Consider the following 23,690-nt stretch of genomic DNA (forward strand, 5'->3'; position numbering starts at 1 on the left):
AAACAAACAAGCTGAGAATCAGAGAACATAATGAAGTGAAATTTCCTAAAGGTTTTGATGTTCCCCAAATGAAAATACTCAAGTTCATTTGCTTTACAGCCTAAAGCCATGTAAGCCCATCCCTCACCTCCCTTGCCTGGTCTTTCATGTTGTAAATATAAAACACACACACACACACTTGGGATGGTGGGAAGGAGGTGGAGAGAGGGAGAGAGAGAACAAGAAGAATAGTATAGGTATGTCTTTGTGTGTGTGTGTGTGTGTGTTTTTTTTTAAAAACCACTGTTTAAAAGGGATCATCCGTGGGTTGTAATGAACAACACTACCACAGGATGAAAGAACTGACAATTCAGCTTAGTTCAGCTCAACTATCTGACGCCAGTCGGCTACTAGCAGCCCACACCAACAGTCAGTAAACAAGTGAGTTGTACTAACCATCTTTGTCTTATTCCAACCAGGAGACTTACACAAAAGGATAAACAGAAGAAAAAGAATAACCACTTCAGAAATACATTTTTCTGGTTTGTGTAGCATTTTGGAAACAGAAGTACAACTAAGAGGGAGAAGAATGTAAGCAGAGCGATGCACCAGAGACTAGACTTTGTAACTTGTCAGAGGAAGTGAACTGCGGCATATAAATCGTTTGGAAAAGGAGCATGAAGACAGATCTGGGTGGTGGAAGACTAGATCTGATCCTGCTATAACTGACCTTCTCAGGCAATCAGCAACTATCTTGCTGACACTAGATAAGGACTAGGTCTTTGATTTCTACTGTTGTGTGTGTCAAGATAGATACTATCCATGTGATGAAGTCTACTCACAAACTGAAGTAGAATAAGGGAAGCGTAAATAAATCCAAGATCACAGGCCTTTTTTTCAGTATCTTTGAGTCCACTTAATGAAACTACATAACACATGGAGAGTACCTAATGATATCTGCACCCTTGACTGTACCCTGTTGTGTTTTTTTCTCCCTGAGTGTATTGACTTCCTTTACTCCATTTTCTAACTGTAAGATGCACAGGGATATTTGAAACTGAAATGACTAGTCAGAATCACATTTTGCTCATAAAGCCAATACAGTGATTCTGGGATCTTATGTTATTAACATCTAAAAGACAAGAGACACATAGTACTTTACTTAGTTTTCCCACGTCACAGAAGTGTGTGGAAATGTTTGGAAGAGGTATATGTGCCTCCCTGTTTATAAGCAAGAATGGGACTTAACTGCATCCCAAATTATTATTAACTCTGTCATTTTTTTCTAACAAAATGAAAATCTCGGTAACTTTCCACTTCAAATCCCTTACCTGGTCACGGTTGAATCTGTCCTGTTTAACTTAATTTCAGGATCTCTTGCTCAAACTAGGTTGAAAGTATCTTTCCCATCACAACTATATATTCAGAGTATTCTTTTTATTCCTTCCCCCCGAATATCTCAAGTATTTATTTCTTAACTGTTTTCACCAGATAGTAGTTTTAGTGGTTACTTCTGCTCTATAGCTGTTCCTTCACCAACATATTTACCATAAAACATGTATTCCAAACTCAAAGTTATAGTAGATATGGGAACAGCCTCATAACACAGCTGTGCTTTGTCTCAGTATGCTTGTTTCTTTGAATCTTCTGTCTCCTAATAAGAATACTTCAGGGAGGTCTTTAAAAATGGCTGATTTAGGGACCAGTGTCGTGGCATGGCAGGTGAAACTGCTGCCTGCCACTCGGGCATGCCCTATATCAGAGATCCTGTTGGGGTTCTTGATACTCTGCTTCCCTGATACTGTGCCTGGGAAGCTACAGAGGATGGCTGGAGCGCTGGCAACCCTGCCACTCACATGGGTGACTCAGATGGAGGGGCAGGGACCACTTCAGCCTAGAAGAGAGCCCACCATTGTGGCCATTTGGAAAGTGAAACAGTTATTGAAAGTTCAATCAGTCTCTCTCTCTCTTTCTCTCCCCGCTCCTCCCATCACTCTGCCTGTCAAATAAATAAATCTTTAAAAAATGGAATTGAAAGATAACTTTGCTTTGGTGCAAAACATTTCGAAAAGCATGCATTTTTTTGTATAATAAGTTTTTCCATGAACTTTTCAAAGAGCCATATTTTTCATTTTTATCTTTTGAAATACAATCCACTCCTAATGAGACCAAATGGATACCACTGACTTTATAGTAGGATTTTGAAACAATTTATGTTTTAAGTATTTGGGAAAGGTAAAATGCACATATGCAGTAATCTAGCAGATAACCTATTCCTAGGGACACTATCACCTTTAACTCATAAAAAAATTAATGCACATAACAAAACATTTATAAAGTATTAGACATTAAAATATGAAGTGTGAATAAAATATCAACATAGAAGTCCAAGAGTTGAGTCAAAACTATAAGTGATCTACTGGTGATTTCAGAAATTCATTTAAAGTCATAAAATTTACTAACTGCTACTTCTCACAAAAAATGTACCTTATTTGGCACTTAGTTATCCCATGCAAATACTCTACAGGCTTCTATCACGTATTACCTGTGTGACTCAGGATATCTGGTGTCCACAGGTCCTTAACTTTTTTTTTTTTTTAAATATTTGACAGGTAGAGTTATAGACAGTGAGACAGAGCGAAAGGTAGGTCCTTCTAATTCTGCCTTTCCTCATTTAGGGTTATCATATAACAAAATGGCTACACATGAAGTAATTTAATACTCAAGCTTATCTCCTTAATGACCTAAGCTTAGGTCCCATGCCATCCCCTATATCATCACAGTCTACTTTTTTCTTCTTCTGCCCCTGGGGAAGGAAGTAATCCTTTAGGATCTTCAGTATCTCCTTTGCTCTCCCCTCTCCCCTCCATTTGGATACAATTTCAGTTTCACACTGAAACACATTCAGACAACTTGATATCTATCTTTATCAACTTAATAAACACAATATTTTTGGTACTGCTCCCTGTCTTTCATGTACCTCCAATCTTCTTTATGTAGTAAGTTACATACTCCCACTTCCAATTCTCCATTTCCTCAACACTTAAAAACTTCTGCACAACAGCTCGCCTCAGGCTGCCTTCTTGAAGGCTGCCAGTGTCATCCTGTTCTCCGAAGTGATGGATGTCTTTGTGCCTTACTTTTCTATTTCAGTAGCAGTGTTCACTGCGCATCAACTTTGATTTCTGTGTCCTGTCATGGTCTTGGTTGTCTTCCTAAACTACATTCCAAATGTAGACATTCCAAGGAAGCTGAAATTGGCACCCTTTTCTCCTTTTGTGCACTCTCTCCCTTGGCGATCTTATCACATCTTGGGTATGAGTGCCTCCCTGCAAAAGACGTGCACATCTCTATCCCCAACCTTGGGCTTTCTCCCAACTGCTTGCTTCATAGGAATATTCTATAGAAAATTAGAATATCCTACTTTTCACACAGAACTTTCCCAGTCCAAATTTGATATTCTTTCAATAAGCACATCCTCTGACTACCTTATTTCTGTCTATGGTATTTCTTCTTTTCCAACATAATAAATTCAAAACCTTAGAACATTCATCATGGCCAACTCGTTTACCTACTCGTACCCTATCAAAAAATCTACTGCTTGTTTTTCTTGTATGTTCTTTTCCATCCCACTCTTGTCTATACACTGTAGTTTCTATTAGTATAAGCCTACACCATTACCATGACTTTTTATCTGGTTTTCCCAAGGATGTATCCCCAACTCTACCTTCCCAACACCATACACGTTTTTTCATTGCTTCATATAAAGCAATTCCTACATTATGACTTTCATTATGTCATCCTGCTTATCACAACTCCAGAATATAACCCCTGACACTTAGGATGAAAGTCAGTGCCTTTCATCTGGACTTACAGCTCCAGTCCTATCATCCCCTACCCTTCCATTCCGCATCCTGCCATTGCTTCTACTTACGAGAATTCTCTTCTCGCCTCTTCCTAAAATCTTCACCTACCAACATCCTATCATTTCAATCTTCTCTTAGTCGGCTGACTCTGACTCAATGACTTTTCAGATCAATCCAGCTGACAGTAATTTCTCCTGTGTGTCTTGCTAGCATCTAGCTTGTATCTTTCACAAAACACTCATAAGACAGTATTATGGGGATTCACATATTCTTCTTCCACTCTCTCTCCACACTGGAGGCTTTATTTCTTTGAAATTCTATGACATTGTATAGAGTCTTACGCAAATCTGGAATTTGATTTATAAAAATACGTTGACTCAGTTCAAAATAAAAACAATCATATCTAGAAAAATATAAAGTATATATAGACCTGATCATTGGTAATTGTATTTTCCAGACTCTAGAGTTTTCTAAAAGCCAAGTAAAAGTAGGTGACCTTGTACTATGTTAATTTTCCATTTTCACATTTAAATTTTTCTAATCCTTAATGCAGAATTTAGCTTAATTTCCACAGGAAGAACAAAGCAGTTTCATTTAAATATTCCTTCTAGTCCTCAAGACTCAGCATTTTTTGATATGCATACATGGGAGCAAAGACTGTTGTCTTTATACATAAAGTAACTTCCACAGAAAGATGAATTTATTCATAAAAATGAAAAAATAAAGCAGGGGAAACTAAAACTGGCAATTTGGCAAACAGTAATGCAGTTATACAAACAGGTTTCCAATTGATAAATGTTTAATTTTAGAACAGTCACCTCCAACATGAAATAGATTTAAAAATCGTAATGGTGCTATTTTTGTGCTGAACATATTTCTGTGTGTCCCTCAATAAAAGGCAATGTACTGAACATCTCTGAGGAAGTGGTAAAATCAAGACCTATAATTTTTATAATGTATGCTAATTTATATATCTTTTTAAAACATTTAATCATAGGAAGTCTTTGTAAATAAAATAATTCAAAAAACTAACAACTTAAAAGTAAATTACACAGAAAATTATGGGTTTTGTAGAATAAAGAAATTCCTTATGTTCTCTCTCTCTATCCACTCTGCTTGTCAAAAAAAAAAAAAAAAAAAAAGAAATTCCTTATGGAATGTACTGAACAAATGTAATAGGCAATTCACTAACAAAGTAAATCTTGCAAGTGACCAACATTCTCTTTAATGACAGTACTGTCACAGTAGTTGGGTTGCAGAGCAAACTTTACTTTGTATAGTTATGACCTGAGATGAGCATTGGTAAAACATTCCTAGAGCCCCCTACATGTAGCTACTTATTGTTACAGTTGCAGGGGCATTTTGACAATTCAAGAAAATGCTTTATAAAAAAAAAGAAAAAAAAAAAAAAAAGCAAACAAACCAGCATGAAGCAGGCACGGTGGCATAGTGGGTAATGCCACTGCCTGTGCATCCCATATAGGTACCGTTAGAGTCCTGGCTACTCCACTTCCAATCCACGTCCCAGCTAGTGGCCTGGGGAAGGCATCAGAGGATGGCTTGAGTACTCAGGCCCTTGGCACTCGCTTGGGAGACCCAGACGAAGCTCTCAGCTCCAGCCTAGTCCAGTCCAGTCCTCCTGGCTGTTGTGGTCATGTGGGGAATGAAACAACCAGGGAGGATCTCGATCTCCCTCCCTCCCTCCCTCCCTCCCTCCCTCAATCTTTCCCTCCTCCTTTGCAACTCTGACTTTAAATTAAAAGAATAAATCTTTCAAAAAACAAAGCATAAAATCAGATTACCTGGTAGATGACAATTGTAGAAAAGGCAATGGCACAATTTCAACAGGAAGTGAAAATTGTGATCTGTTTGCTATGTTCTCACAAAAGGAGGTAACAAACTTATCGAACTAAAAGCAGAGAAAAGGGCAAGCACTTGACCTAGTGCTTAAGACACTTCTGTACCATTTCCAAGTGCCTTGAGCTTAAACTCCCTACCTCTGTCTTGTTTCAAGCCTTAGCCCTGGCAGGCACTGGGGAGTAAACCACTGGATGCGAGCTTTTTCTGTGTCTCTATGTTCTCTCTCAAATTTAAATAAACAATCAAGCAAGCAAACTCAGAAATCATAAAGAATGTTTTTATCAACAAAGGAAAAAGCAGCAAGATAAATGTTATATGGATGCTTTAATTTAGGTCAAATGCATAACTGCTAAAAAATCATTACATGAGGTATTTGTCTAAATAGGATATTTCACTTCAGAACAGAAATTTACATTAGCATAGTTCATATTTTACTTACCTACACTTATGAACCAAAAAAAAAATCAAATTGAAATTCAGAAAATATATTAGAAAATGATCATATCTGTTGATCCATCAAGTGTAACATTTTCTCATAGCTAAATGTGAACTTTGTATTCTATACAAACCTATAATTTATTGTCACTATATCACTTGAATAAATGCATTTTCAAAAGCAGTCTGCCACATGTTTATGAAGAAATGGCTTTGAGTTAGTGATTACATATTGATTTTATTACTTGGCTAGTCATTTAAAATAATCTTCCAAATGAAGCTGAAATTTTATGGAGCCCGAGTGTCTTTTTCACTTGTGGCTTAGCTCAGATAACCCTCATCTCACAGCTCCATTATAATGTGAAGAAACTACCTGACCAAATACTTAAAAATAAATAAATAAAAGAGACAAGGCCAGCATTGAGGCATAGAGGGTTAAGCCACTGCCTGCAACACTGGCATTCCATGTTGAATGATTCCTGACTGCTCCACTTCAGATCCAGCTCCCTGCTAATGCACCCGGGAAAGCAGCAGTGGATGGCCCAAGTGCTTGGGACCCTGCCACCTAAGTGGGAGACCAGGATGGAGTTCTTGGTTTTGGCCTGGCTCAGCCCTTGCCAGTGCGGTCATTTGGACAGTAAATCAGCTGACAGATCTCCCTCTCTGTCTCCTCCTATGTTTGTGTGTCATTTTGTCAAATAAATGAATAAATAAATTTTATTTTAAAATGTATGCCTTCCTTATCTTGCTCACTTAGAAAAGAAGTGATGGGGCTGGCGCTGCTGTGGTATAGTGGGTAAAGCTACCCCTGCAGTGTCACATCCCATGTGGATGAAGGTTCAAACCCTGGCTGCTCCTTTTCAGATCCAGCTCTCTGCTATGGCCTGGGAAAGCAGTGGAAGATGGCCCAAGTCCTTGGGCCCCTGCACCCATGTGGGAGACCTGGAAGAAGCTCCTGGCTCCTGGCTTCAGATTGGCCCAGCTTCGGCTGCTGCAGCCATTTGGGGAGTGAAGCAGTGGATGGAAAATTCTGTCTCTCTCTCCCTCTCCATCTCTCTCTCTCTGTAACTCTGCCTTTCAAATAAATATATAAATCTTAGAAAAAGAAAAAAAGTAGTGACACTCAAGTGACTGCCACTCAAAGAATGAAGGTGGAAACTGACAGCTGTTATACACAATTAGATCATTAAACAATAAAAAGCAACAAAGAGATAAGAAGAAACAAAAAAAATCCCTGTTCCTCGCCTTCAACACTATTATAAGTTTGAGTCTTCATATTCCAGTTTTCTTAGAAATTTTGCTCCGAGGTCCCCGATGTAGGCATTTATAATAAAGCTACGCCTCCCACATGCTGCCAGGTGCCTCCTGGCCTCCTTGCTTGCCCCACTCTTCTCTAAAGAACTTATCACTGACCAACTAAAACCTTATTTGCTTAAGCTCCTTCTCCTCAGACGAGATTGTAACTCCTCTCAGCAGCAGCTCTTGTCCATTTTGTCCACTGCTGTGTGCGTGTGTCAAGGTAGCTAGGTAGACGTTAGCCTAAGTGAGTAAAAGGGGCTGAAGAAATGGGAATTTTTTAAATTAAATGGCAATTTTGGCGTGGCAGAATGAAGAAAACTGTAGATGCAAGCCTAGTCAGCAACTACATGTCTAAAGCATTGTTTGTGCTCAGTCACCTTGGTAGGTGGGTTCCAGCCCCTCTCTGGGGGCTGTGTAGGGGAATCTCCCCAACCCTTCTCCAAGGGCGCTATCGGCCCCATACACTGTGCTGATAAGGTCCTGGGAGTACTTGCAGGAAATCCACACTCAGAAAGCCCTCCACACAGGAATTTCCCAGAAGAGAGAGATGGGAGGAGAAATGGAGAGGGGCGTGGCATACGCATATCCATAAAATACAGAATACATACTCAGCTCTCAGTCTCTCTTTGTTTTTAAAGACTTATTTATTTGAGAGGCAGAGCTACAGAGGCAGAGAGAGATAGAGACTGAGACAGACATTGAGATGGTAGAGATAGAGGTAGAGGTAGAGGTAGAGAGAGAGAGAGTCTTTCATCTCCTTGTTCATTCTCCAAATGGTCGCGATGGCTGGAGCCAGGCAGATCAGAAGTCAAAAGCCAGGAGCTTCGTCCAGGTTTTCCATACAGGTACAGTGGCCCAAACACTTGGGCCATCTTCCACTGCTTTCCCAGGCCATAAGCAGAGAGCTGGATCAGAAGAGGAGCAGCCAAGACACGAATCGCTGCCCATATGAAATGCTGGCGTCGGCCCTAGCCCTCAGTCTTTAGTGAGAAGCCCTCTTGCTCTTTGTTACAGCCTAAAGGAGGGTGGGCACTCAGTTCCTTCCTGAGATGCCTGCCTGGTCTGTCGCATGTATTCTCATTACACTTTGCTGCCTCACTTACCACCACTCTGCGAATTGACAAGAACCTCTGGGCAGCTGTCTCTAGTAACACACCCAGTGCCTAAAATCAGGTCAGCTTCTCAGTAACTATTTGTGAAATAAGTAACCAGGAGGATGGTTGTTGTTCGGGTCTCCAACCTCTTTTCTGTCAAATGACAGTCTTTTTCTCATATAGCTTTGGCTGTGCACACAGTGGCCTGGGTTACAAGGTATCCCGCTTAGCCATCATGCTGGGGGAGTTATAACTTCTCTGACCAGCAGCAGAATGAGGATGACAAAGTGTTGTGGGCTGTTGTGAGAAATGAATGAGGGACGTCCCACAACCCACCCAGCACGGTGCTTGGCACGTAACAAAGGCTCAATGAATCTTAACAGTTAATAGCGCTTCCATCCGGGTTATTATTTTCTTCTGTTGCAGACAGCTCATCAATCCCCGAAACATCTTGTAATTAACGTGATGGGCTTCAGAACAGCCAATCCAAAATATGGCTCCCTGCTATCCTGAGCATTTTAAGCTAAAGAAAACGGAGCCAACTGCAGGAACAGGAAGGTTTACTATTTGCCCTTTTCCCTCCCTTCTCCCTTGAAGTAGGTTGTAACACTGTCATTAACATCCTTTTCTCTGAAGACACACTTGGACACAGAGAAGAATCTCACCAAACAGGCCTTGCTGTTTCCCTCAGTTACTATTATCATAACCTTTCTGCCCAACTGACCACAAAAGGTGTGTTCATTTCTAAGGGATCTTACATCATGTACAATTTACTGAACTCTCAACCATGACGTCCATGATGGGTGAGGAAAATGCTTTTTTTCCCTTACAAAACCACCTGGGGGAATTTTAGATTCAGGGCTGAGGTTACACATGGCTCAATCTCCTGGAAAAAAAAAAAAAAAAGGATCTTTCCCAAGTAGGTTTCTTTCTGGGAGCATTCATTCTCTTTTGTTCTCCCACGGGGCTGTATAGAACTTTGCATAGGAGCTGCCATCCATATTTCAATTAGCTGATCATGTTCAGTCTACTCAGCCACATGGTCTTATCACTGAGTGCACAAAATGTCAGTATCCTTTCACAAACCAGGTACTCTAAAGCTTCCCAATGGGTGAGTCACTATGAAGAAAAGAGACTGACCCTATCATTGGGACTCAAATCAGATGTGTCCACTATTTTACTATTGTTTCAAGATGACATTTCTCAATCTAGAACAGTCCAGATCCGGACAGCATGGTAGGCTTTAGTGTTAGAATGCAGAATGTATATGGAAATAAAAGCAATGTGCTGGAATTTAGAATGTGCTGCGAATAAAATGCGCTTACAAGATCAATACAAAACTAGTTCTTATTTTCTCATACATGGTTATCCTATTTCCATAGAAATTACCTAATTTATATCCATCTTACTTTAAGGAAGTGTGACTACCAAGGGAAAAATTGTAATGAAAACATTCTTGATAAACTTGAAAAGCCCAGTCATTAGAGGGATTGTAGAACAGAGGCACTCAGCTCGAGGTTTGTGATAATCAAAAAATAATAGGTATTTAATATCATAGCCAAAAAATGTTCAAGGAATTGATTTGTAAGAGTCATCCAAACACAAAATATTTAGCAATGCTAAAATCTACATTGAAATGCTAGAAATGTATGGTGCTTTACATAGGCTAAAAGCAGCAATTTTTACCTCTGGAAAATAGAAGCTTGAGACTGTTGGATTTCATCATTGAATTAGCCAGCTAGTGGGTATTCGAAATAAGAAATGAGAGAGAAAATAACCTAGTATCATGGGGCTTATCTATCCTCAAATTATCACATGCTTCAAGTTCATTCTTCTGAGTAACGTTTCTCACTAGGAAAGTACTTACGTTAGGCCTCAGTCTGGCTGCCAGATCATAGTACTTTTCAGCCGCTTCATTGAGGCTAGCCTGTCTGTTGAAGAAAAAGAAAAACAGCTACATCATCTATTTAAAAACTATAGGTTAACAATTGTTTTTCAGCAAGGTAATACTAAATACACTTTTGGATGTACCAATCAAAGGAACTCCAAGCAGAAGACTGAGTGCTTGCAATGTATCTGTTACTGGTTTAAATTATAAATAGCATCTCAACATATTACTATGCAGGAGTTGTCATTTTTCATTTACATATTATGAATTAGAGATGTTGTTCTTTTCTCCCAAGCTAAGCCAGGTATCATGCAATGGGGCTGGCATTCTTAGACTGAACATAATACTTCAGAAAATCTTAGTTTCTTTTTACAATTTATCCAAACCGATTAGTTGCTTTTGTCTTACAATAACATGAATATTTTCAAGATCTCAAAAATTATGTATTTGTCTAGAAAGCCTCCCTTTTTTGATTTGGAAGGAATTTTCCATTGTGTATAGTCAATAAAAAAAACAAAGCAAAACAAAACAATAGATAATCTCCCTTCTTGTTCTCTGGCTCCCAGGTTGGGTACATGACCTGACCTCAGATAAACAGATGTTCAGTCCTGGCAGAGTGGCAGAAAGGTGACAGGATGGCCAGGATTCACTCACAGTGGCAGAAGCCACGGGGCTGTGACCTGGCCATATGCTTCCTCTGAAGACTTGCTATTGTGTATCTCTCTTTTTGACCACTAGAGCTACCTATTTTTCTACCAATTCAGGCTTTTCTAGCGCAGAATGAATTCTGTAATTCCCACAGCCAGAGTCAGTTGTCTTGCTGAAAACACCATGAGTGGCATAATTGATTTATACAAATAAGATTCACCCTGAACCGTATACATCAGTTTGTTCATGGCCTATTTTTTGCTATTCGCAGTGAGAAAGACCTAGGCTGAGCCAACTTGCTAGCAGAAAAAATCAAATGTCAAGGTGCTGAGGAAATCCAGCCAGTCAGCCTTTGAAACACAATGTTTTCTGATCATACCATGCTGCTTAAGACCTTCAAAGATGGAAGATAATAGGATATAAGCAGCTGTTGCAGGTTCAACTGTGATCATGTGTACAGCAGGGAGGAAGAGCTGTAGAAAAATGTCAAGTTCAATTTCAAATGATATATTCAGTATTACTACAATGTGAATAGCATTAAGTGGCCATGGGTCCTGCACTTACAATTGAGAAGTATTTTCTTGAAGCTGGGAGGCCAAGAGGATTTTGAGACAAGAAGATGACAGAGTTCAGCAATGTAGAGGAGAACACAATAATCAATTTTCTCAATTAGAAAAATCACTTTCAGGTTTTAATAGAGAACGTTACTTATTAAATTGCATTTGTACTTTGGTTAAGTGAAATAAAAACCATGAAGACATTCCCCACACCACCATATAAATTATGGGAATAACTGAAGATAACATCGCCCTAGAGAGCAGGCCATATTTTTCTAATTTTTAAAGGAGAAATAATCAGAAACATAGCTATTTTTAATGGAGGTTATAAAGAAAGTAAAAACCCTTGACCTAAGGCTCTACTGGACCTATGACATGTTACAATGTGCTGTTGCAATTTATATTCTCATAAATGTTAAAGTTCAATTTTAATATGTCAAGAAAAGTACTTTATCCTGGTATGAAACAGTAAAAAAATCCCCTCACTGGAGTGTTTAATGAAGGTTCCCTCCACTAAATTACAGAATCACTTTGGTTCAGATTCATTTGGAAATCTGAACCAGAATTCATTAGGTCATGCCCTGGAAGGGTTTTCTCCAGAGAAAAATAAAAGGCATGGAGGTAGGAAATTAGAGTAACTTAATACTACAAAGAAGTAGCTTACTTTGAAGCAAGATCAACCAATTGATGTCTAACATGACAAGTATAGCTACCATTAATATTCATCTTTATGATGATTCAATTTATGAGGTAGATAAGGATCAAACAAGAAATGAGGGCTCCACTAGATGAAATGCCTTTAAAATAATTCGATTTTAAGATTTTTTCCACCAAAAATGGTTATTAATTTCTTAAAGTCTTCATATACTTTAGTGCTTTAATTCCCAAAGGAAGTATCTAGTTTAGAAAACTTAGTTTCTGAAACTTGTAGAATTGATGATCTTCTAATGAAAATGAAAAAAAAAATCCTCAGTAGGATTTATTATACATGTCATATAACTATAAAAATTAATTTTCACTCTTGGGCTTTGCTTCTAATATTAAGTAGACTTTATTGACTACTAATCAGCAGGTATTTATGGCAGCATATGAAAGAGAAGAGTATGTCAGTTTCACCCACAGAATGTTTGTTCATTTCTATCTTGGCTTCATTAAAACTCATGAGGAACTGTCCAATGTCCATTCCATAGTAGACACTATATTTTATATTCCCTTCTGCAAGAAGCATCGCCGGAGAGCTTAATAAATCTTAACTGCATAAACAACAGAACAATTAATCAACATTTGAATTGTGTAAGTTGTGTAGGGGATTCTACTACGTGTTGTCAAGACTGTCAACCATGAGATTGCTAGGGACCAGTTACAGGACTCAGGTTCCCACGTCACATCTGTTAAAATCAACTGAGAAGATGTACTTTTCTGCATATGCATACCCCTTCTTCTTTCATTATGTCTTTGCTCAGATAGAACATTTATGAATCCTCTACCCAAGTGCTGATTATTTCATTTACCAGTTGAAAGCAATACCATGAAGCAACTAATATTAATCACATTTTAAAGATGAGGAAAAAGCAAAAGCCACATCAGGTTTCTTTTATTACTTCTAGCAATCTCCTGCTTTTAGGAGCTCTCAATATCCAATTGAGGATCCATGAAGGGGAACCATTAAGTTTCCCATGTGTCCAAGTGGAAGACTCAGTAGGTAAGCAAAGGAGAAGAGCAGCTGGCTCTAGGAGAGAGATTTCCCAGGCGAGGTGTAGAGACGTTTTACCAAGCGACAAGAGATCATCAGAAAGAAGTATCACTTTAACAAATATGTCATCCTAAGATCAATATTATGTTGTGGCACATCTGTAGGGAGTAAGGACTCAATTACTAAGCCAACAAGAGAGATCAACTGGAGAATCAGATGGAGGCTTATTTGTCATTACCAACCCATACCCATCACGTATGTTGGGTCCTCTCATTCTTCACACTGCCTTTAGCATCTCAGTCTCAGGAAAGGTTAAGGAATTAGAAAAAAAGCAGATGCTATTTGTGAATTAGACTATGAAATGAACCTTGAGTTTTCAAGATATCCTTGGATTGGGTGGATTATGCCTTAAAATATTTAAGATTCAATTATTTCACCATTGGTAAAAATGTAGGCTCAAAGAAAAAAAAACAGAAAATAACATGCCCCAAACTTTGTCATTTGCATATGTCAGAATTCCACTTTTGTACATGGGATGATAAAGTTCACAACCTTTAAAAATATACATATATATTTCTTATGTGTAATTCAGCGCTCATGTTGTTTTATAATATAAAAGCATACTTTGGAACAGGCTTATGGCTCATAATCTTATATGAAAAGTTATATAACAGAAATTTGGGGGGCAATTATGTTATAATATACCATATGAAATGTTTGAAGGCAATCTGATTACAAGAATGACTTAAAATTATCTATCTGCATGTTTTAGAATTATAAAGTTAGATTTCTAAATTTAATGCTAATTCTTTGACAATATAAAAATAAAACCTAGTATTTAAAGTATCCTTTTACCTGTAATTATTAGTAGTTGTGAATTTTCAATTTTGAATTGAAAATATTTAATATGGATAATAACCAGCTGATTCATTTGAACATTTTATTAAAGATTGGGTAGTCTTTTTCAGTAGAGAGACTATTGGTTCATGAAACTTGAAAATAGAGAAGGAAACAGTAGGTGTGTTTCCATGGATTCTTGCCAATCACTAAACTGATGTTTAGCTTTAAGTGACTCAAAGCAGCACTAAACTTTAATTCTAGTTGATGAGTGGTGAGTAGGAGTAAAAGTAGATTCAAAATGAATGAGCACATAAGAAAGTATGGAAAATTTGTAAAATAGGAAAACCAGGGTCATTCATATATAAAAACAATGGAACATAAATGACCTTTCAAGGGAACTCCTACAATAAAATTTTCATTACCATTAAGTCTTGTCAGATGAAAACTATCGACATTCAACATGGGTTTTAGGACCTGCACATATCTGTCTCAATTCTAAGAAAGGATGGAGAGGTAATGAAGTAATGTAGTAAGAAAACAAACAAACAAACAAACAAAAACATAGAAGAGAAGGCTGATAAAGTAATTTTTAAAGATTTATTTATTTGCATGAAAGAATTACACAGAGAGGTAGGGAGGGAAGAGGAGAGATGGGGCAGAGAATAGAGAGGGAGAGAGAGATATTCCACCCATTGGTTCATTCTCTAAATGGTGGCAACAGCCAGGGCTGGTCCAGGGTGAAACCAGGAGCCATCCAGGTAGGTCCATCCAGGGTCCCAAGTACTTGGGCCATCTTCAGCTGCTTTCCCAGGAGTATTAGCCAGGAGCTGGATTGGAAGTAGAGCAGCCAGGACTGGAACAGGTATTCTAACATGGGATTTTGGCATTGAAAGTGGCCACTTAACTGCCTGCCACAGAACACCGGCCCCTGGAGTGTGCATTTCAACAAGGACTCAGGTGATTCACCAGCTCAGTAGAATCACAGAGCCCCTGAGTTGGGAGATGCCCACCTTCAACCTCACCTGCCACCATGATTTGCTTGAAAGGCTTACAACTCATTAAGACTTAGCTGAAATAAGACTTTCTTTGCCAAAAGTTATGCATTAAAATTTAAGTTGTAATCAGAAAATTCATTGACTTTCTGGTATTTTTGGAAGTGTTAAAGAAGAAAATATATGGCCTAGAGGGTCTTGGAGATAGCTAAATGCTTTCTCAGGTATGCATTTAAATTTTATGTTACTTCCAATAGAATTTATAAAGCAGAGATTATTTCTAAGTTCTAGAAATATAAATTTAACTATTTGATATTTTGTTAGTTGAGTACAGTAATGAAAAGATGATGATTCTTCCTCATATATTCACTCTGCTATCAGGGAAGCAATCTGAACCAGTTGCTGGAGTGCAATGTCGGCTTTTCCTATTACCTTTGGGAACAGTGACAGCTTGAGCCATCAGGCCTGAAAAAAGGGATAGTACACACTTAGCTGTAAGTGTGACCCATGTGAGAACCTGTACCAGGATGATCTTTTAAAATTTGTAATATTCTTTTAAGTTGTCTCTCCAGGGACCAAGAATCTACTTTTTAAACTTTACCATAAAGGGACAATAATGGAAGGGTTTTACTCTTTAGGATTTATATATTTAACATCCTGCTATTTGCTAGAAGTCCTTTCTCCAACAAAACTCTTTTCAAGAATCACAGTTTCTTTGTAGTCAGTTGTTAAGAACATGAGGAAGCCAACGTGAAAACAGTATCAGAATACAGCACCTCTAAATCCCAGCTTTACTAACTCTGAGAAGTTACTCTGAGCCTCAATGTCCTTACCTGTAAAATGGGAATATTAGTTTCTATTCTGCAGATACACAATTAGAAGTAGGGATAGATAGAAAATGCCAATTATGGGACAACTGTTTGGTCTAGCAGTTTAGACACCTACATCCCCTCTCAGAGTGCTAGAGTCTGATTTCTGGCTCTATCTCTTGAACTCAGCTTAATAATGTAGATCCTAGGAGGCAGTGGTGAAGGCCCAAGTGATTGGGTTGCTTCTACTCATGAGGATGACCTGGATTGAGCTCCTGGCTCTGGGCATCATCAGTCCTGGCTATTGTGAGCATCTGAACAGTGAGACAGTGGATGGGAGTTTCATCTCTTTCTGTTTTGTTCTGTCTCTAAGAAAAGTAAATTTAAAAAGATGAAAACATAGGGCAGGAAGACAGATGTATAAAAATAAATACAATAAATGCTATATTTACCCCTTAACCAAAAAGAGAATTACAAAAACAGCAACAGCAAAGCCATCACCACAGCCTATGAATGGTATGAGTCAGGTGGAGTGTTTTTAGTAGCTCTAGATTTCTTAGATGTCAAATATATTCATCTTTTCTCTGGCTTCCAGTTCTAGACAAAAAACTGAACAAATCTATTCATACAAAATGTTTCTAATAGAATAACTGATTCAATAGCTTCCTCTCACAACTCAATAGACATAACTCTACTGAGTTCTAGCATTTTAAATTCTTTTGATATTTTCCTTTGATGACATCCAATCTGCTTATTTTTTCTAATGCTCTCATCTGGAAACATCTAGTGCTTTTTCATTTTATTTGAAGTAGTAAAAATGTCTCCATGTATTGTCAGTGCTCATTATGTGAGACCCCTGAACATCTGTGATCACTCTCCCTTGTAAATACATTTGGTAATTAGCCACAAAGTGGATCCCACTTTCCCAAGGAAGGCAGAAGTCTTCCTTCATCTTCCAGTCTTCTTGCACATGATTCAGCTTCCAACAGTCAGAGGCAATCTTGAGAGAATAGAATTTAAAAGTAATCGAAAGTTGAGGCAGCAGCTGCGCCTGGGAGAATTACCGTCTGTGAATGAGGCATTGCTTTGCTGGGCTCCTTGTGGGTGATGCTGGCACTGTTCCTGGACTTTTTTGTTGCTCAGTTTTTTTTTTTTTTTTTTTTAATTTTTTGCCAGGCAGAGTTAGACAGTGAGAGAGAGAAAGGTCTTCTTTCCGTTGGTTCACTCCCCTAATGGCCGCCACGGCCGGCGCTACAGTGATCCGAAGCCAGGAGCCAGGTACTTCCTCCTAGTCTCCCATGCGGGTGCAGGGCCCAAGCACTTGGACCATCTTCCACTGCCTTCCTGGGCCACAGCAGAGAGCTGGACTGGAAGAGGAGCAACCAGCACCCATATGGGATGCCAGTGCTGCAGGAGGAGGATTAATCCAACATGCCACAGCGCTGGCCCCTAGAAATTACTGATAGAACTGTTTCTAGTGGCCTCCTGCTTGGCTTCTAATGAGTTTTACATCAAAAATATAAATCTTAGCTAATAGGAAGAAGACATTATGAATGATCATTTAATGTTCTCGCTCTATATTAATATTTAACATTTCAAGTCTCTTGTATGGTGAAGCCTAACAAGCTGACATCGACACAGAGAAAACAGGATTCAGCTGGCTATTTCTGAGTGTGTGTATTCTAGAACTCTTCTGCAAAATCCACAAATCAGTAAATGGGAACAAGCACTCATTCTGCTGCTGTGGCTCAACAGGGACATATACCAGGTTCATGCACATCCAATGACCTAAATAAAACCCACGCAGATCTTCCAATTCAAAGACAGGGAAGTACAATGTCACTCAGTTTCAGAAGGGGGAGGGGCAAACACATTCACTGAACAACATTCATGCTACTTGCACAACACGGACTTCTTCTGAATCATTTTGCAAACAGATTTCACATGTTCTAAATGGCTCTTTTGCTTTTAACATAAATCTGCTTTGCCTAGGGCCCATTATTTTGATACTTCTTATTTGTCTTTTTTATCTGAACTGCCAAATTGAAGTCATATATCTCAAGTTTTGCAGTTGTACGACACAAAGGAAGATCTTTATGTATTATGGAGAGTTGAAATGGGTGTTTTAGACACATGTCAATTTTCACTTTCACTAAGAAAATTTACCTGTCGATACCTGGTCTCAGGCTTGCATTTCTTCCAATCTAGTCTTATCCAAACAGAAGGACTTAAAAAAAAATTGCACTGAGTAGTTTTTTCCTTTATAATACTTGTAGATTTTCTTGTCCATTTTATTGGGAATTAAACAAGAAAGTGGAAGTTATATTGGTGGAACTGTTTTTAAAATAAATTATTACTTGAAAGAGTTATAGAGAAAGAGGGAGACAGGGGGAGAGGGGGAGAAAAGGAGAGGGGGAGAGGGAAGAGAGGGAGAAGGGGGGAGAGAGGGAGAGAAAGAGAGGGGGAGAGGGAAGAGAGGGAGAAGGGGGGAGAGAGGGAGAAGGGGGGAGAGAAAGAGAGGGGGAGAGGGGAGAGAGGGAGAAGGGGGGGAGAGAGAGAGAGAGAATCTTTCATCTGCTGGTTCACTCTCCAAATGGCTGCAACAGCCAGGGCTGGGCCTTGTCCAAAGCCATTAGCCAGAAACTTTACGCTGGTCTCCCACACGGGTGGCAGGACCCAAGCACTTGAGGCATCATTTTCTGCTTTCCCAGGCACATTCACAGGGAACTGGATTGGAAGCAGAGCAACCAGGACTGGAATTCATACTGAATGCTGGCAGCACAGGCAGTGGCTTATCTACTGTGCACAATGCTGACCCCAATGGGACATTTTCTTGAACTGTAATCTTTTCCTAAATTGCTCATTTGAGATATAAGGGAAATCATGAATCCCATTAAATAAGTCACAAACAGGGAGACAGCCAGCGATTCCTTCCAATCCAAACTATTTCCTAATAATTTCTCATACACTGCGAGGGAGTGTATGTGCGAGGTAGACTGCCATTGGCTAAGGGCTTTTCTATCACTAGGGATTGCTCTATTGCTAGGAATTCTCACTAGGGACTTTCTCATTGCCGGGGGTTTCCTCTAGTGACTTCCTTATTGACAGGTGCCCAGGTGAGTACACCACTGGTGTTCAGCTTGCACAGTAAGCACTCAAATACTTGAATTTGGTGGGGCTGAAAAACAGAAAAGCTAAAATAAAATCACTCCTAGAAGCTGCCACAAATTTGAGCAGGATATAGTTACTGAGCTATGGTTATACTTCCAAATCAAGATAGGACATTGACCTAATATAATTTAATGAGGAATGCAGACTGTCTTAAGCTAGAGATTCTGCTAAATAAATCCTAAGAATTTCTACATTGTTGATGTGTAGCCAAAACTTTTCACTGCTTTCTAGCACCATTGTATCTAAAAAGAAAGTTACAAGTGATCTATGGGTAACTCAGAACTTTTTTGTAATGTTCTTACAATGGTTTTTCATTGGTAAACCTTGAATTCCAGACACTGATTCAAAATAGAGCAAAGTGACTTGCTGTTGAAATATAGATTATGAACAGGTGGATTCACCCAGGGACACTGGTGCTTTCCAATCTTTGCAAATGATTTGTTGTGATTAAAATCCTAGTCTTTTATTTATGGAGAACAAAAAGTCCTCTCCCTGCAAAAGCATGTAACTGTTTTGCAAATTTCCACGGCTTTTTAAAGAAATTATCCTAGCATTGAAGGTTTTTGCAGAAGAGTTATAGAATACATACACACAGAAAATAGTCAAATGAATCCTGTTTTCTCTGTGTAGATGTCAGCTTGTTTGGCTTCATCATATGAGAGACTTGAAATGTTAAATATTAATATGGAGCGAGAACACTGAAATGATCATTCATAATGTCTTCTTCCTATTAGCTAAGCTTTATATTTTTGATTTAAACTAATTAAAAGCCAAGCAGGAGGCCACTAGAAACAGTTCTATCAATAATCTCTAGGGGCTAGTGCAGTGGCACGGTGGATTAATCCTCCTCCTGGAGCACTGGCATCCCAAATGGGTGCCGGTTCTAGTCTCAGTTGCTCCTCTTTGGATCCAGCTCTCTGCTAAGGCCTGGGAAAGCAGTAGAAGATGACCCAAGTTCTTGGGCCCCTGCACTCATGTGGGAAACCCAGATGAAGCTTCTGGCTCCTAGCTATGGATAGGCTCAGCTCTGGCCATTGCGGCCATCTGGGGAGTGAACCAGCAGATGGAAGACTTTGTTTTCTGTCTCTTCCTCTCACTGTCTGTAACTCTACCTCTCAAATAAATAAATAAAAATTTTTTTAAAAAAATCCTAATTTAAAAAAAATAATCTCTAATGAAAAACCCAAAGTAACTCATAGAATTTGCCTGGAGGATAAGGGTATGTGGGTGTATGTGCTTACCAAAGGACACCATGAAGGCCACATGTGGTAATAGTTTATATTTCAATTGTGGTGACAGATACACAAATGCACACATGTGGTCAGATTATAGAGATTTACACACACACACACAAACACACACATCACACTGGTGCAAATAGGTTTGGGGAGTTATTGCCAGTAGATTGGATTGATGTCCACATCTTGGTTGTGATAATATCTGCAGGATATTACCACTGGGAAAACTAGGTAAATGGTATCGGAGATTGTCCTGCATTATTCTTACATCTATGTGTGAATCTACTTCCCTAACACAAGGATTTAAAAATAAACAGTTCCTCTGCTTTTTCCAAAAGTTCTCAGTTTAAAATCATCCAAGTATGAACCAACGTCTCAGTTATTTTTCTTTCCTTATGTATTTCCAACATAATTACAAATTTATCCCTAGAAGTCAAGCACAGAGACCACTGTGTGAATGTCACTTAACAAAGCACTTAGGGATATAATAGAGTGAAATTCAAGTAACAGCACGAGTGAAGGGGTACACACATTGTTAACAGAACAACTAATGCTTTTTAAACAGCTCTATAAATCATGTGAGTTTCTTATAAACACCCTTCTTAACCTAAAGTACCACTTACAAATACATTGACTCTTTTGATAATCACAACAAAAATTGTTTATCTGCCTTTTTATGTTACTGCTGTATTATGAGTAGCCTTTGTAATAACCTTTCTAAAATTACTCAAAGAAGCACCAGAAGCCTAAAAAATGTTTTCTTTCATGATACAGCAACAGGGCTGATTACAGGGTCATTTTGGGAATGTCATGGGCCTTAAGCATATTTGTATTTCATAATCTTCTTCATTATCAAAGATATTAAATCTGCGTGCCATATTCAATGTAATTAATATAAAAACATCAATATGGTGAGCCAGTTGGCTAACTGGTAGAATGTTTTACTTTGGAGGCCTTTAATTAGAGAATTGATAAATGTGATTTTGCAGTTTCATATGTGAATTTTATAACAATTTTTAGGACAAAAGACAAGTTCTCATTATGGCTCATCTGCCCTACACATTATGCACATAGACTACAGTGACTAACATGACTAATATTTGCATGGTTAAGTAGCATGGTTCACACAAAGAATGTGGAGTAAGGGGGTACGATAGGGGAAATTAGTAAACTTAATTACCTTCTCAAAGCCTGGGCAGGTGTCTTTTAAGGTACATTAAAACAACAACTAACCTGAGCATATGAGCAGCATTGAAGACAACATCAAACTCTGTACTATCCAGTTCCGCTGCTTTTTTTGCCATCTCCGCAGCTTCTACAAGGCGGGCTTCTTCCAGAAGAAACTGACCTGCAAAAAAAGAGAGCAAATGAAATTCAACTCTGAACGTAATAATTATAGGAGACAATAAAGTGGTTATTAGAGAAAATAAGGACCATGGTAAAGGTTGATTTGAAGCTAAGATTTAACGACATGTTCATTATTATTTTGTCATACTTTATATGCCTTTCCCTTAATTGCAAGATAGTTGAAGGCTTCTATTGGATGCTTTAAAATTTTCTTAAAAACAGCCTTTAGAGACTATTCAAGCAGGAAATAAGATGAATAAATTTGAAGAATTTTATAATACAAATATGAATATGAATTGAGTGGTTTTGCTAGTGTTTAAAACACCTTGTGTCTATGATATATAAGGAAAAACAGGTGTATCCATACTGAAGTACATTCATTTTTATACTTAAGTACTGCTAAAATCATTTAAAGAACATATAAAGGTAGACTTAGCATGAGTGCAATTAGATTTAGTAATAAAAACAGAATATTACAAGTTCACATATGTTTTTTAAAGACTTTATTTATTTGTTTTGTAAGGGAAAGAGCCAGAAACTGATCTCTTTTGGTTACTCCCCAAATGCCTGCAATGGCTAAAGCTGGCCCAGGCCAATACCGTGTGCCAGGAAATTCTTCTAGGCCTCCCATGTGGGTGGCAGAGGGCCCAAACTTTGAGACATCATCCTCTGCTTTCCCAGGAAGCTGGATCAGAACCATGGGGTAGGTGGGTCTTGAACCAGCACTCCCACAAGGGACGCAGATGTCCAAAGCAGGGGCTTAACCTGCTCTTCCTCAACACCTACTCAAGTGCACATAGTTCAGATTACTTTGAGTCAGCTTTGCAAGGGTAGAATTATTATATAGAAATGACTTCCCTGGAGTCCCGGCTTCATTTTTCATTCCAGCTTTCTACTAATGGAAATTCTGGGAGGCATCAGGTGATGGCTCAGAGAGTTGGGTTTCTACCCCCTCAGGGAAAACCTGCATTGAGTTCCAGGCTCTCTGCTTTGCTCTGACCCAGTGCTGGTTGTTGCAGACATTTGTGCAATGAACCAATGGGTTGGAGTTCTCTGTCTGCCACTCTCTATGTCTCTCAATAAATAAGTGAACAAATTTTTTAAAATAATCACTGCAGAGAGCCACACAGCTGTTTAAAACTACACCTCGACAATTTTTATACAATGCTATGCCAGAAATACATTGTAAAGATAAAGAAACCTACATAAATGTTGAGCCCAACTCTAAGGCTACAAATATGCAGAGATAATAGGCTACTTTTTATAGCTAGGGATTAATTAAAAGCAAAAGAATGATGTTAAGATTTATGTGGTAAGTATATTCGAATGAAAACTAAATCAAAAGTTGACAGGAAAGTGCTGAGGCCATTTAGGCAACTGCCAGGTTTGTCGAATTGTGGTCTAATTTCTTCTTGCTTGGGGTTTCCTGTTTTCTTAAAGAATTTAACAATACTAAAGTAGTTATAAAAATGATTTTCAAGTCCTGAGCAGTGCACAGAAATAGAAAACTATAAAATCAGTAAATGCTCCCTGATGACTGTTGGTAGAGCCTATTATTTATTATTTATTTAGTAAATACTACAAATAATTTTTTAGGCACTAAAGACTAATTTTCAAAAATAAATGAGGAACTGTTTCACAAGGTGATAATATACTTTAGACACAGTTTGCACTTAAATTATTTCTAAACTTTGTTAAGTAAATACTTATGAGTAAAGGCAGACCTAGGATTATAAAGCCAATTTTTCAAAACTAAGTGACAGAGATTTATTACTTATTTATTTATTTTTAAAGATTTATTTTATTTATTTGGAAGGCAGAGTTACAGAGAGGAAGGGAGAGACAGAAAGAGATCTTCTACCCACTGGTTCCCTCCCCAAATGCCCACAATGGCCAGGGGTGGGCCAGATGGAAGCCAGCAGCTTCATCAGCGTCTCCCTCATGGATGCAGGTGCCCCAGTAGTTGGGCCATCT

At 38.5% G+C, this 23,690-nt stretch overlaps 1 protein-coding gene across 1 annotated transcript in view; it reads right to left on the reverse strand.

The window, feature by feature from the left end:
• The window catches only part of TMTC2 (transmembrane O-mannosyltransferase targeting cadherins 2), a 431,967-nt gene that overhangs the window by 49,068 nt on the left and 359,209 nt on the right, over positions 1–23,690 (reverse strand). The window contains exons 10-11 of the mRNA XM_062203152.1: positions 21,603–21,717; positions 10,401–10,464 (exon numbers count right to left, since the gene is read on the reverse strand). Coding sequence (XP_062059136.1) covers positions 10,401–10,464; positions 21,603–21,717 — 179 coding nt within the window. The remainder of the gene's footprint in view (positions 1–10,400; positions 10,465–21,602; positions 21,718–23,690) is intronic.

Source organism: Lepus europaeus, chromosome 10, assembly GCF_033115175.1.
Source record: "Lepus europaeus isolate LE1 chromosome 10, mLepTim1.pri, whole genome shotgun sequence".
NCBI classification, from domain to species: Eukaryota; Metazoa; Chordata; class Mammalia; order Lagomorpha; family Leporidae; genus Lepus; species Lepus europaeus.